The sequence below is a fragment of the Bos javanicus genome, chromosome 2 (genome assembly GCF_032452875.1).
Source record: "Bos javanicus breed banteng chromosome 2, ARS-OSU_banteng_1.0, whole genome shotgun sequence".
Taxonomy (NCBI): Eukaryota; Metazoa; Chordata; class Mammalia; order Artiodactyla; family Bovidae; genus Bos; species Bos javanicus.
This window is the reverse complement of record NC_083869.1, coordinates 89589070-89604483: the sequence shown is the minus strand read 5'-3', so window position 1 is coordinate 89604483 and position 15414 is coordinate 89589070. Positions and strand designations below refer to the sequence as shown.

The window sequence follows — 15414 nt, the reverse complement described above, 5'->3', positions numbered from 1 at the left end:
CTGCAGCTTTGTTTATATGTAATGATGAAATAGTCTGAATTCTTCTGACTCTGTGATAGAATTTTGTAAGGTGTTTAGACAGTGATTTGATTTCAGTCAGTCTAATTATCCTAGAATATAAGTTATCAATCACAATCTGAAGTGATTGTCTTTCCATAAACCTGGTATTTAAAATATTATTTTATCAATTTCTTTTTTCTTTACCCTGTTTTCACATAGAGTTCATCTGTCAGAGTAAACCTAATGTGAACATCTTTGTTTATAAGATATTTGATAGAATACAGAAAAATAAGTCTTCAGTAGATCAGATAAGACTTTTTTTTGTCCCCCTGCTTAAGGACATAACCCCTCAAACAAGCATGTGACTGGGAAAATCAGGTCTCTGCTTTTACTCACTGTCCCACATAGATGTGTTAATATACAATATTTGTTTTCCTTTTTCTGACTTACTTTATTCTGTATGACAGTCTCTTAATCCATTTACCCTTGATATATTTCTTCTCCAAACATATCATTGAATTTTGTCACCACCCTTAAGAGTATTTTACTGATTGTCAGGATGTTTTTGTACTGACTGACATTCCCTCAATTTTTATTCCAAACTGTGCCATTGTTTTTTAGTGTTGCCAATATGGTAACTTCTGGGTTCTTTGAACTCATTCTTAGGTCTGCTCAGCTGTACCCATAAGATCTCAGATAAGGAAGTATATTGACAGCACCCATGGGCCTCCTGTAGGTAGCGAGGATCAAAACTCAGAACATTGATTTCTGTCCACTCACACTGAATTAACTGGTTTACTGATCACATTAGCAGTTGGGTGATTGATATCTGTTCCGTATATTGAAAGTCAAAGTGTTAGTTGCTCAGTCATGTCCAACTCTTAGTGACCCCATGGATTATAGCCTACCAGGCTCCTCTGTCCATAGAACTGTCTAGGCAAGAATACCGGAGTGGGTAACCTTTCCCTTCTCCAAGGGATCTTTCCAACCCAGGGATCGAACCTGGGTCTTCTACATTGCAGGCAGGCCCTTTACTGTCGGCCACCAGGGAAGCCCGTAAACTACTAAGAAGACTAGAATGTTGCTGATCAACCCAAATTCTCTTTAAAATGAAATTAACATGATTCCCCATCTAGACTAGAGGTTGGGAAACTGCAGCCCTTGGGCTGGGCACCTGTTTTTGCAAGTAACATTTTCTTAGAACTTGGCCATTCCTATGTTTATGCAGGGAGTCTGGCTGTTTGTTCTACAGCAGCAGTGTTGATTGACTGTGACAGAGACCAAATATCCTGCAAGCCTAGAATATTTACTATCTAGTCCTTTCAGAAACAGTTTGCCAACCCTTGACCCAGACTATCAGCAGTTGCCAGATAATCATGGTTTCACAGCAGAGAAGTAGGATGAATCCAAGGGATAGTATAAACAAACTATGCCCGAAACCTTCTCTGCTGTAGAAATGTACCTGAATTCATTAGAATTCCTCAGTCCTGTTAGATCTTGGTTTGGAGTTCTCTTTTGAGTAGAAGGCTTGCAGACCTTTCGTTTTGGTTAATGGCAAATTGAGTAGTTAAAATTTATATCTTGGTTGAACTTGGAAATTTCCAGATCCATTTAGTAACACATTTATACTTTCTATGTTGGGTATTTCTGAAGATTTGTTTAATTACTAAAACTAGTCATTCATTAAGCTTCTTCCAGGTTTGGAGACAAAGGTGCATACTCCATGGGAGCTCAGTCTGTGAAGCTAACAGACATGTAAATAGATAAATTTTTATACATAGAACTCAACTTTTATTAATCAATTTAGTAAAGTGGATAGATTAGTTACTATTTCACCAATGGGTTGAAAAGAAAACTGATGCATTTTTTCAATTCAATTTGTATCAACTGTGGTTCAGGTAAGTGATGGGAACTCCATATAATAATTTTAAAATAAATTTATAAGAAAAATTTAAAAATATGAAAAGGAATTAATCCCAATTTTTATAAAGCAGCAAATATTAAAAGTGTTAAGATGTGAGGAATGAGGCTAGAATAATAGTGTAGGACTTCCCTGGTGGTTCAGTGGTTAAGAATCCATGCTTCCAATGCAGGGAGGAAGGTTCAATCCCTGGTTGGGAAACTTAACAGTGTATACATAGTTTATTTAAAGCAGTATCCAGGGGCTTCACTGGTGGCTCAGTGGTAAAGAATCCGCCTGTTAATGCAGGAGACACAGGTTCAATCCCTGATCTGGGAAGATCCCACATACCTCAGAGCACTAAACCCATGCACCTTAGAGCCCATGCTCTGCAACAAGAGAAGCCACTGCAATGAGAAGCCCACACACTGCAACTCGAGAAAGCCCACACACAGCAACGAAGACCCAACACAGCCATAAATAAATAAATATTAAAAATTTTTAAAAAAGCAAGATCCAAAATCATTTTTTTTAAAAAAGAGAAGTTATTCTATAAGTTGTGTTAGGGTAACTGGTAAATGACACAGAGAAAAGCAAAAGAATTCACATGATATACCAAAATTCCAGATAGGTAAAAGAGTTGCCTATTTAAAGAATACACAAGAAAAACCTAAAACATTTCAAAGAATTCCTCAGTTTACAAACTTGATAAAGGCAAAGATGAAATGGGTTTAACTGAATGCAAATAGGACAAAAGAGAGTTGTACATTCAAAAAAGGAATAGATATGAATGGGCAAGTCACAAGAGAAAAGAGAAAATGTTCAACCTCACTAATTAGAAACCAAAGTTAGAAGTTCAGTATCCACCAACATAACAATTTTTAATGTTATGCACTAAGAGCAGCCAAAACAAAGTACTGTATCAGAGACTGGGTGGCTTAAACAACAGAAAATTTTCTAGAAAGTTCTAGAGACTAGAAGTTGGGAGGTCAAGGTGTGGGCAGAGTTGTTTACTCTTGAGGCTTGTAGATGGCCATCTCCTTTCTTAACCTCATCATTCCTCTGGGTGTGTTTCCTAGTCTCTTTTTAGAAAGACACCAGCTAAATTGAATTAGGCCACTCCCTGATGACCTCATTTACTCCTAATTATCTCTATAAAGACACTATTTACTGCCAACTGAAAAATGCTGCTTTCCACCTGGTTCTACAGTATAAGAATGAAGTCACTAGCCACTGCAGTCACTGACCTTGAAAGGAGTCTGCTTTGGGAGAAACTGGCAGAACAGACCTTCAAATAGGTATTTTCAGGAAAATACTTTTTGAGCTCAATTTCTTGCATCTTCTCATATGTAGAAAAGCACTAAAATCATTAATGGAAACATCTGCCTCTCTGTCACTAGCAACAACTTTCTGCCAAGATACGTGCTTTCTGGCACTAACTCCTTTCAGTAAAACCATATGTAATACTGACTTCTCTCCCTACCTCTTGGGAGCAGTTCCTAAGAGCTACTGGAGAGGCTGTCTCTAGGTATTTTGCCTCAGATAAAACTTAACTCACAACTCTCTTTTTGCCTTTTCATACCATTCATGAGACTCTCAAGGCAAGAATACTGAAGTGGTTTGCCATTCCATCCTCCAGTGGACCATATTTTGTCCGGTCCTAACTAGCAGACATGCCCTTCTGCCACTCAACACAACTGGATGACATGCCTGGTGCCCTGGCTGTCCCACTGTTGGTGTCTGTTGAGCTTGCTTAAACCTTAACTGGCTGTTGGGTGTCAGTCAACGTGCAGCCAGGAGTGAAGACAAAGGCCCTACTAGAGTGGCTGGGAAGGGGGTCTGGGGAAGGCTGGAGGTGATGTTGGATGATGTCCAGCACCTTGGACTCACTGCTGCCTTTGACTGCCCTGGGGCCAATCCGATGCTCAGGAGTCACTGTCAGCCATGGAGCCAATCATCCACCCAGGAGCCACTGGTCACCTGATGCTGAAGCTCTAATACTTTGGCCACCAGATGTGGAGAGCTGACTCATTGGAAAAGACCCTGATGCTGGGAAAGATGACAGGAGGAGAAGGAGGTGACAGAGAATGAGATGGTTGTATGACATCACTGATTCAATGGACAGACAGAGAAGCCTGGTGTGCTGCAGCTCATGGGAGTCACAAAGAGTCAGACACAAACTAGCAACTGAACAACAACTCTTACACTGTGCATTTTTTCCAGTTGACACTATAGTCACATCCTGAAATAGTGGGAGCTAGGACTTAAAATTATGAATATGTGTGGAGGTGGAGACACAGGCCTTCAAACAGCCCATAACATGCATTAACACTAAAATAGCTAATTTAATTAATGAAACTTTGGGTATATCTCAAATCACTAATTGGTTAGATATGGGCTGTTAAATTTAAAATCATTTTGGAAAACAAGTACAAGATTTCTTCACCTTTTACCCAGCAATTTTACAATGAGGAATTCTCCTAAAGAAATTAAACATATTAACTTGCACAAGCTGGAATCAAGGTTGCTGGGAGAAATATCAATAACCTCAGATATGCAGATGACACCACCCTTATGGCAGAAAGTGAAGAGGAACTAAAAAGTCTCTTGATGAAAGTAAAAGAGGAGAGTGAAAAAGTTGGCTTAAAGCTCAACATTCAGAAAACGAAGATCATGGCATCCGGTCCCATAACTTCATGGAAAATAGATGGGTAAACAGTGGCTGACTTTATTTTTCTGGGCTCCAAAATCACTGCAGATGGTGATTGCAGCCATGAAATTAAAAGATGCTTAATCCTTGGAAGGAAAGTTATGACCAACCTAGACAGTATATTAAAAAGCAAAGACATTACTTTGCCAACAAAGGTCCGTCTAGTCAAGGCTATGGTTTTTCCAGTAGTCATGTATGGATGTGAGAGTTGGACTATAAAGAAAGCTGAGTGCAGAAAAATTGATGCTTTTGAATTGTGGTGTTGGAAAGGACTCTTGAGAGTCTCTTGGCCTACAAGGAGATCCAGCAAGTCCATCCTAAAGATCAGTTCTGGGTGTTCATTGGAAGGACTGATGTTGAAGCTGAAATTCAAATATTTTGGCCACTTGATGTGAAGAGCTGACTCTTTTGAAAAGACCCTGATGCTGGGAAAGATTGAGGGCAGGAGGAGAAGGGGACAACAGAGGATGAGATGGTTGGATGGCATCACTGACTCAATGGACATGAGTTTGGGTAGACTCTAGGAGTTGGTGATGGACACAGAGGCCTGGGTGTGCTGTGGTTCATGGGGTCGCAAACAGTGGGACACGATTGAGCGACTGAACTGAACTCAACTTGCTCTCTGCACAGTCATTTGCTGCAACTTTGACCTGTATTAGCAGAATATGGTTAATACCCATATTTAGATTGCTGTTAGGATTAAGTGAGAACCTATGCTCAGTGTTAACACAATGTGATTAACACTTATACTCCAAAGAATGGGATTCCCTATGTTTTGGTTAACATTTAAATGTGCTGAGAAGCATGTACTTCACAGCAAATTTCACAAGTTACTGTGAGAAATTTCTCCCTCACAAGCGAAACACTAACCTTAAATTTAGTAATCCTGATCCCATATAGAAATCTAGGTATTAACGATTTTAAAGCATTTTCAGAGAAAAGGCTTAAGAAATGCAAACCACCATAGGTTTTTTGGAATTCCTCTGTGTATTCATTTTCATCACTTTACCCTACAGTACTGCATCTGTAACGGGCAGGTTATCTACGTTGCTCTCCTGTGCAAAAAACACAAGTATGCTCCATCTTCATGCGTGATGATTTTATGTGTTTCACTAAGTATAGAAGGAGTAACGTGAACTCTTTTTTCAAGTTGGAGGAGGGGCGGCGATCAGGATAGGCAGTTACTTTGTTCTCTCAAATTGCAGCTTGATTTCTGTTATTCAGAAGTTGTTTTCAGATAATTCGGTCTTCTTCTAATAACCTTCCATTTTCCCCTTTCAGCTTACTTCAACTTTTCACCCTAGAAACTTCACTTAACGCGGAAATGTTGCTTACCTGTGGACTCCCACTTCCTGTCTCCAGGCTCTTGCTCTCACATTTGGATTTTTAAAACCTCGGTAAAAATCTTTACAATCTAACCTCAGTGAGCGTGGGTCTCAGTCACGTAAGATGTAACTAGTTTTAAAAATGTCTCAGAACAAAAGCCCAAATCCAGACAATTCCTAATTTCGGGCTACTTGATGCAAATGGTGTAATCTTTCAGTTTAAGCGGTTGCAATCAGGACACACGCTACTTTGTACCCGCTTCCCCCACTTTTCTTCATTTCTAGTGTTCACGAACACAATTTTTAGTGAGGATGAACAAGTCTTTTCTACTCAACACAATGTTTTCTCAGAGAACAGAGAGCGGGCCAAAATGGCCGCTGACAAAGCCTTTCCTCGGTCCACCTATTGTCTCTAAGCTCCCTACCCAGCGCCTGCGCATAAGGCTCACCAGCTCAGCCCTACACGGCTGCACGCCCCGCCCCACCCGGAGGCGGAGACGCGCTTGCCTAGTCATCTTGTTTTCCAGACGTCCAGACGCTGCGGTTGTTAGCTCCATACTGCCGTGGGAGCTTGTCGCAGCGAGCTGGTTTTTTTCCGTGGTTGTGTTGCAAGCATTGCCTCCTTAGGCTTGGACTCTTTGGCCAACACGGTAAGACGCAGGGAGAAGCGGGCTAGATGTCGGGACCCCCTTTTGTGTCTTGAGAACGCCCGTGAAGCTCTCCCACAGGCTTGTTGGCCGCCCGCAGTCTCTGGCGCGGTGATCTTTTCTTCTCCGCCGCCCGCTCCTCTCCCCTAGCTGCAGAAAGATGGTTCGCTCGTCTTCCAAGCTTTGTCCAGGCCGTCGCTGCGATTTTCTGTGTGATCCGCAACGAAGAGTTCGCTGGGCGGGCAGAGGTTCTCGAACGTTTGAGAGAACGTTCAGAGGAAGAGGGGAGGGCCGAGCTCGGGCGTCCGCGGCCGCCATGTTGTCTGCGACGGCTGGCCTCGGACGGGCTCTAAGATGGCGGTGGGGTGGGGTGGGGGAAGTTGGCGATGACTTGGGTCCTGGAATGTGCCTCAGTCACGCTCTTCTGAGGATCTGTGTTCTTAAAGAAAAGAACACATTGACCCGATGTAAGGCGACTCGAGGGAAAATGGCGAGTGTCTGCCCTCAGTGGTGAAAGCAAAAGTTAGGTTTAGGAACTCAAGGAGACAGGAATAATATGGAGTAGTTGAAGGAGCCTGTGAGAAGTCGGGTGATCGGGCCTTTTAGGCGTGGTGTTCCTGCCGCCCCTTCTCGGAACAGTTGGAGCGTCTTGATTTCGACGCTTGTTTTTGTATGGAATCGAGCCCAGGTGTTAGTACGGGTATGATCGGTAGTTGATGAAAAGTCGTTTTGTATAACGTCTTTTTCAAGTTGTTAGGAATTTGTAGTTTCGGCAGGAAAGGATTTCCCTCATAGTTGAGTAATAATGACTTTTGAGCTTTGATTTAAAAGAACAATTGAAACGTCACAACTCGGATGAATTTTAGAGGACGAGTTTTATTAAAATGTTGACATGTGGGATACACCTTAACCGGGAAAACTTGTTTTTTATGTAGATGAGACACTCAAAAAGAAGTTACTGTCCTGATTGGGATGAAAAAGATTGGGATTATGGAAAATGGAAGAGCAGCAGCGGCAGTCATAAAAGAAAGAAGAGATCGCATAGCAGTGCACGGGAGAACAAGCGCTGCAGATATAATTACTCTAAAACATCTGATAGGTAAGGAGGGTTCTTAGGAAAATACTTTCATTACAATATTAACATGTCAGTTTGATTTCAGTAAAACTGGTGGGGAATACATTTTCATTATTAAAACTAGAATTGACTTAAAATAACTGATGGATTGCCATTTTCAGCTATGGTTGTAAAATTGGAAGTCTTTTTTTGGTGGGAAAAAAATTTTAATGAGTACTATTTTAAGAGATTTACTGAAAATTTGAGGATATTTGATACTAACATAAAAGCATTGAAAAAAACAAATTCTTTTTCTAGTTATTACCTGGAAAGCAGATCCTTAAATGAGAAAGATTATCATAGTCGACGCTACATTGATGAATACAGAAATGACTACAGTCAAGGATGTGAACCTGGACATCGACATAAAGATTATGAAAGCAGATATCAGAACCATAGTAGCAAGTCCTCTGGTAGAAGTGGAAGAAGTAGTTATAAAAGCAAACACAGAATTCACGACAGCACTTCCTATCATTGTTCACATGGGGTATGAGCTCTTTTAAATTTTTTGGAAATTTTATTTCCCATGTGGAACAGGAAAACTTGAAATTGTGTTTGATCATTTGAGAAAGTTCTATTTAAGATGAAGTCATCTCAGTTTTAACTTACAGGATTCTTTGTGCATTGGATAGGAAATTCCTGAAATACAGTACATGTTTAATTGTATGGTAACATTTTATTAATCATTGGCAACTAATTGTCATTCTTGTGAAATAGTGTAGATAATGTCTATTAGCTTATAGCAGGGATTACAAGATATTCTGAAAATATTTTTATGGTACTTTAAGAAATTTGATTTGCTTTGATAAATGAAAGTCTTACCTACAAGTATGGTTTTTATATTTGTATGATTGAGGATTATGCATTGCCTTTGTTCTGGCTAATCCTTTTATCACTAAAAAACAGATTTGAACATTATGGGTTGGTTATGTGTTAATTTGGAGCTCAAGCTCAGATGACATTTTAAATACTGTAGTGTTCTTGTATGCCAATTTTTTTTTCTCCCCAACATTAGAATTTTTATTTTATTTACTGTTTCGATATTTGTTTTCTTAGATTAGCTAGGAAATTATAATTTGGCCACAGTCTACTTTTGACAAGTAAATAATTACATTCTACAATTTTGCAACATTAAATTAGGACACTAGAAACTTAAGTTTTATGTTTCAGTGAATGCTACAACTAAGCATTTTTTTTTTTTTAAGAAAAACAATTGTATTATGTTTTGTTACCTTGCCACTTTGAGTATCTTATCTGAAAATCTGTTCCTTGCCATGTTTTTCTCCTGTTAACATAAACTATGTGCCCTGTGAATTTCTGGGGACTGAATTTGAAATTGCTCCTGCCAACCGTTTGTGGCCTGGCGTGTATCTGAATGCCTGAATATCTCCCCGCTGAATGAATTTCGTATTCTGCCCTGAATTCACTCGGGTATATTGATTGGCTGGATGATCTTGGTGCCGCGCACTTGACGTTTCCAGAAGAGTCACCGAAGGAAAAGAACCAGGAGTGTAGAGGATGATGAGGAGGGTCACCTGATCTGTCAGAGTGGAGACGTACTAAGTGCAAGATGTATAGAATATTTTTCAACACTTATTAACTTTTCAGATAACATAATCTATTTATAGATTAAGATTTCAGGGATTTGGAAATCTTTTTTCTTTCTCTGTTTTTGTTTGTTTTGTTTTTTCCATTTCTTTTGGTGGGGGGGTTGTGTTTTTGCTTTCTTTAGAAATTTAATGTTATACAGAACTTCCAAAACAGTAAATCAAAGTTAATGAAAGTAGCTTAAGAATGAAATTAGATCTAAAAATAGTTATATATGTTTTTTGGCAGTGTTGACCAATGAACTATCTAGTGATAAGGAAATTTGTAGCATCAACTAGAATAATCTGCATTTGATAGCCTTTATTATAAGTAAACTCTTTTCATTTCTTGGTATAACTGAGTTTTATTTGTCTCTTTTAGATGAAATTGTTGATACTTTAGGTGAAGGAGCTTTTGGAAAAGTTGTGGAGTGCATTGATCATAAAGCGTAAGTTTCTTGATCTGGAATTGGACTTGGGAAGGTGAACAGTACAGAAAATACATTTAGTTTTAGGATATGATCTGACCATGAATCATTTGTTGTCATTATACCCTTTTAGCTTAGGGTTTTTTAATCTTAGATACAGGAAATGCTCAGTAAAGTTGCTAGCCCTTTGTGTTTAAGCAGTAGCTGTTTATAGTGCATGTAAGCTGCTTCTACAAGCTGAGAATAGATTTTTATTGTGTCAGAGGTATTTTTTTGTTGTCCCACTGGGCACAGTTCTGTGTTTTTTTCTAGATTAGTTTTTAGCCTTGGTTTCATGTTAGGAGTCTGGAGACTTCTTACCCCAGATATTGAACCAGTCTTCAGGAATCTGTGTTTTTAGAAAGTAACATATCTGATACTGATAACAAAAGCTAGGGCTAAAAACACTTTCTAGGTTAATGTCATGAGTTTATCCATGCCCTTCAAACAATTGATTGAAATACGGTAGAAATTTTCTTTTGTCTCTTGTTTGAGTTTCTTTCTCCTTAGGGGTGACAAAGCTTTTCTAAATGAATTATTAGGGGAGGCTTCCTGCTATTGGTTGGTAAGGTTCTAAGAACTAGCACTCTTTTATTTTACTGCCACTATTTCCCAACTTCTTTGGCAACCTGGTCCAAATGAAGATTAGGCAGTGACTGGTACTATAGGAAGAAAACTACTCCATGTATATTTGTTTTATGTCTTAATTGGAATGTAAATTGAGGTGATAATGTCACAGTATTGTTAAATTAGAACTGTTGGTACATAGTTAAAAGACCCCCCCAAAAAAAAAAAAGGTCACATGAGTTAGATGGGCTAATGAAAAAAAATTTGTCAGGCAACTTGTATCAACCCTATCATATTTCCAGAGGTCATTCTAGTTGCTTACACTGAGTTGAAGTTGGACATATAATTAGACATAACTATATGTCTGTAATTACATGTAATTAGACAACTGAATGCCAGACCATAAATTGGAAAAACAAAATACTGCTTCAGAATAGAAGTGGGACACTTTGAAGAGTGGTAAAAAATGGAATTGGACATATCTTTATTTTTTTTAATGTGGACTTAATTTTCTTAACAGGGGAGGTAGACATGTAGCAGTAAAAATAGTTAAAAATGTGGATAGATATTGTGAAGCAGCTCGCTCAGAAATACAAGTTCTGGAACACTTAAATACAACAGACCCTAGCAGTACATTGTAAGTATCAAAATAGAACTTAGGAAATGGCCTCAGGTGGATTGGAATTGTGAGAGGCTGTACTCAGTTGTTTTTTCCTATGTTTATAGCCGCTGTGTCCAGATGTTGGAGTGGTTTGAGCATCATGGTCATGTCTGCATTGTGTTTGAACTATTGGGACTTAGTACTTATGACTTTATTAAGGAAAATGGTTTTCTGCCCTTTCGACTGGATCATATCAGGAGGATGGCATACCAGATATGCAAGTCTGTGAACTGTAAGCACTTAACATTCCAGAGTGAGACTGATTTTAATGACCAATTTGGATATTTGAAAAAAAATCTACACTACTTGGTAGACTGCCTTAAGAGTAGGTAGGAGAAAGATACAGTTGATAATAAGCTGTTGGTCAGTTTACTGCATACCATTCAGTAAATAAGCATATTGTCCAGCATATAATAACATGTTATCCTGTATAACACTGATTAGCCTTTCTGATTGCTAAAAATGATAATCTAGAACCACTGGGTTAAAAATAAAGGAATGACAAATCTCACCATCTTGACAACAGTATACTACTTCACTTTTTAAACAGTTGGTTTTCAGTGAACTAACTTTAGAAAGGTATAGTAGGTTTTAGTCCCTGATGGTTTTCTAACAGGCAATTGAATGTTGACCACTTCTTTGGACATATGAAAATCAGAGAATTTTTGTTGCAGAGCTTTGGAGTTTGATTTTTGGTTTTTATAATATGGGAACTTTTTCTGTTTTGTTTTCAGTTTTGCACAGTAATAAGTTGACTCACACAGACTTAAAACCTGAAAACATCTTATTTGTACAGTCTGACTACACAGAGGCATATAATCCCAAAATGGTAAGTCTTTGATATTCATACTTCGAAATTGATATTTTATGCCTCCTTAACATGCCTTCTTAACCATCATTTATGATTTTCAGAAACGTGATGAACGTACTTTAATAAATCCAGATATTAAAGTTGTAGACTTCGGAAGTGCAACATATGATGATGAACATCACAGTACATTGGTATCTACAAGACATTATAGGGCACCTGAAGTTATATTAGGTAAGAATTTCTTAACTATGCTTTGAGACCTGTTTTGAAGCCAACTTTAAGATTTACTGTTCTGGGTGTTCGTGGGACTCTCTTTCCATTTTAGGGTTAATATAATAAAACACATTAAGGATTTTAAATTTACTCCAAATAGTCAACTCTTTTAAGACTTTGAGAGATTTGTTAATTCTGATAGATTTCAGTTTTCACATTTATAATACATGATGGGATTTTTAAACATAATAATTTAGTGCCTGTTATATTCCATACAGTTTATGTTAGTGTTTGCATGGTATAGCTTGCTCCCATTTTACTAGCTAATAAATGGAGACTTTGACTAAAATTTTCTTCCCCAAGTCTGTTCCAAAAAAGTAAGCCTGATTTAGGGCTTGAAACCAGATGTCTCCAGAGCCGGGATTCTTAACATACTATGCTATTGTGTTATGTTTAAGCTTAGATTAAGTGATTGCTTTAGGATCTTTCCAGCTCAAATATCAAAGACAGTAAGAAATATTGAGAATTTTTTCATCAACAGTTTGCTTTTCTTTGCAGCTTTAGGATGGTCCCAGCCATGTGATGTCTGGAGTATAGGATGTATTCTTATTGAATATTACCTTGGATTTACAGTATTTCCAGTAAGTGACAATGATCTGTTTCAATAGCTTTGCCAAAGTAAATTGTCTGTTTATATGAATGGACACTTTAACACAAAGTATACGTGCATTTTAGGTAACACTTTTTCCTTTTTATGTGTAATTCTGACACTATTTCCTCCATAATTTGTTTTATTTAAAACTTTTCTAAGAATATTACAGATAATTATCTTTAAGAAATATATGGTGAATGTACTCTGTAGGCTTTTTTTTTTTTTCCGGTAAGTTATAACTTGCTATAAGTATATCTGATTTAGAGATCACATTCTTTGGTGACCTGTAATTATCCATTGACTAAAAATTGAGCAGCTCTGTTAAATAAGAGCAAAACACAATGTGCAAGTAGAGGTAGTTAATAACTTTTCTTTATTATTTTAGACGCATGATAGTAAGGAACATTTGGCAATGATGGAAAGGATTCTTGGGCCTTTACCAAAACATATGATACAGAAAACCAGGTATGTTTAAGAAAAGGTGCCATCAGTCAGTCACCTTTGCTAGATGTTTTTTAAGTTTTCATTGTCAACATTATAAACATGAATGGATATCAATTTATTCTTAGGAAACGTAAATATTTCCATCATGATCGATTAGACTGGGATGAACATAGTTCTGCTGGCAGATACGTTTCAAGGCGTTGTAAACCTCTGAAGGTAAGCCTGGGTCTTTGCTTAAATGATCAAAACCTTGAGTTTCTTTCATGGTGGGTAAATAAAATAAATGGTAGTAGAAAAGGCTATTGACTGTATTTCTTCTCCTTTCAGGAATTTATGCTTTCCCAAGATGCTGAACATGAGCTTCTCTTTGACCTTATTCAGAAAATGTTGGAGTATGAACCAGCTAAAAGGATCACTCTTAAAGAAGCCTTAAAGCATCCTTTCTTTTACCCCCTTAAAAAAGCTACATAAATCTGTAATTGTACAGCTCCCTTGAGACCATATGGACTGTATCAGTCCCATTTTTAAATGTTAAGTTATTTTGTACAGCTTTTGTAAATTTCTTGCAATTTTGTATTGCTATGTTTATTTTGTTTGGATCATTTAAGTAAATAGTAAAGTAATGAATGTCCTTTTCAGTAATTAACTGTATAAAATGATTATTTAGAATAAATTTTCTTATATTTATGAAATTTATATGAAGCTGTAGAGTTCATTTTTAGCATCATGTTCTGTTACTATAAGAATGGGTGTATATATCTTTCTGGAGTTTTCATTAAGTCTAGAAATGTTTGGCTTTGTTTGCATTTTAGGGATTGCCAGCATTGGAACTTACACCTTCCTTCTCTGAACCAAATGTAATGAAACCAAGTTATAGAATACCAAGAACTAGTGATTAGCCAAACAAAGAGTATACCACTTGCTTCACCCATAGGTAGCCTCTCCCCTGCTCTCCCATTATCCACATCCCTCATGTGTTAAGCATTATAGGATATAAAGTGTTTTCATTGCTCTAAAAATCTGCTCTATTCCTCCTTAACCTTGCCCAACCACTATTTTTACTCGTTTATCTCCCAACCACTGCTATTTTTACTGTTTTGTTTAGAATGTGGAATCATTGGAATAGTTGGAATCACATACATAGTCTTTTCAAATGGGCTTTTGTAAAAAATATGATAAAGACAACTATGAACCGGGCAAAGACAGACTAAATACAAATATTTCAGAAGGAACTGGGGTAAAAATTACATAGTAATGCTGCTAAGTCTTTTTCAAGAGTTTTCAAGTTCACTTCTTTTGAGTTTGTAGCAGTGTACCTACACTGGGTGGTACCATGTAAATAGTAAAAGCTGCCATTCTCTGTGGTGGTTTTAGGATACTTAACTCATTTTTCCTTTTCAGAAATCTCAGGTCCTTAAGTAGGCTAAAATCTACTCTGCTAGTGCTCTGTAAATGGAAGGAACAACGTAGCGTGGATGACAGCGTATCTGTTTACATGTTTACTGAAACTTAAGCCTGCTGTTGAGACCTGATTGCTCAGAAAAGATTCCTTTCAAAATAGTATTGTTAATTGACAATGCTTCCCAGGTGGTGCTAGTGGTAAAGAATCCACCTGCCAATGCAGTAGAAGTTTGATCCCTTGGTTGGGAAGATCCCCTGGAGGAGGGCGTGGCAACCCACTCCAGTATTCTTGCCTAGAGAATTCCATCGACAGAGGAGCCTGGTAGTCTATAGGGTCACGAAGAGTCAAGACAACATGAAGCGATTTAGCACAATAGCAGAATTGACAACACAGCTAGGAGCGCTGAGGGGGAGATGGACAATGAAATTTAATGTTTTCATGCCTGCTAACAGCATCCGTTTTGCAGCCCATGTATCAAGGAGTAATTTCAACTTAGTTCTTTTTATTATTTAAGAAGTAATAGGCTACAGCTGTCATAGTGATTCCTCTAATAAATCCTGGACAGTCAATTGGAAAAAAAACCTGTAAAAGGATTCACAATTCTGAATACTGTTAAGAACATTTGTGACTCATGGGAAGAGGTAAAAAAATCAAAGAGTTAGACATTCCAATTCTGGAAGACTTTGAGGGACTCAAGACTTCAGTGGAGGAAATAACTGCAGATGTGGTGAAAATAGGGAATCAACTGGAGCCTGAAGAAGTGATTGAGTCGCTGCAGCCTCGCATACAACTTGAATGGATGAGGAGGTGTTCCTTTTCAGTGAGCAAAGAGACTGATTTCTTGAGATGGAACGTACTCTTGGTGGAGATGCTATTAATATAACAACAGGATATTAATATTACATAAATTTAGTT

At 37.9% G+C, this 15414-nt stretch overlaps 1 protein-coding gene across 2 annotated transcripts; it reads left to right on the top strand.

Annotated features, from left to right (window-relative positions):
- The first annotated feature begins 6499 nt into the window (after positions 1-6499).
- Positions 6500-13793, top strand: CLK1 (CDC like kinase 1). Of its 2 annotated transcripts, XM_061381308.1 has the most exons (13): positions 6500-6585; positions 7518-7681; positions 7955-8183; positions 9178-9268; positions 9665-9731; positions 10837-10953; positions 11043-11209; positions 11712-11806; positions 11890-12019; positions 12560-12642; positions 13039-13118; positions 13223-13313; positions 13425-13793. In XM_061381308.1, exons 2-13 carry the CDS (start codon positions 7518-7520, stop codon positions 13566-13568), a joined length of 1458 nt encoding a protein of 485 aa, XP_061237292.1. In that variant the 5' UTR covers positions 6500-6585; the 3' UTR covers positions 13569-13793. The 2 variants fall into 2 exon arrangements, with proteins under 2 accessions (XP_061237292.1, XP_061237303.1); XM_061381319.1 differs by lacking the exons at positions 6500-6585; positions 7518-7681; positions 9178-9268 and having other exon boundaries at positions 8105-8183.
- Positions 13794-15414: the final 1621 nt, after the last annotated feature.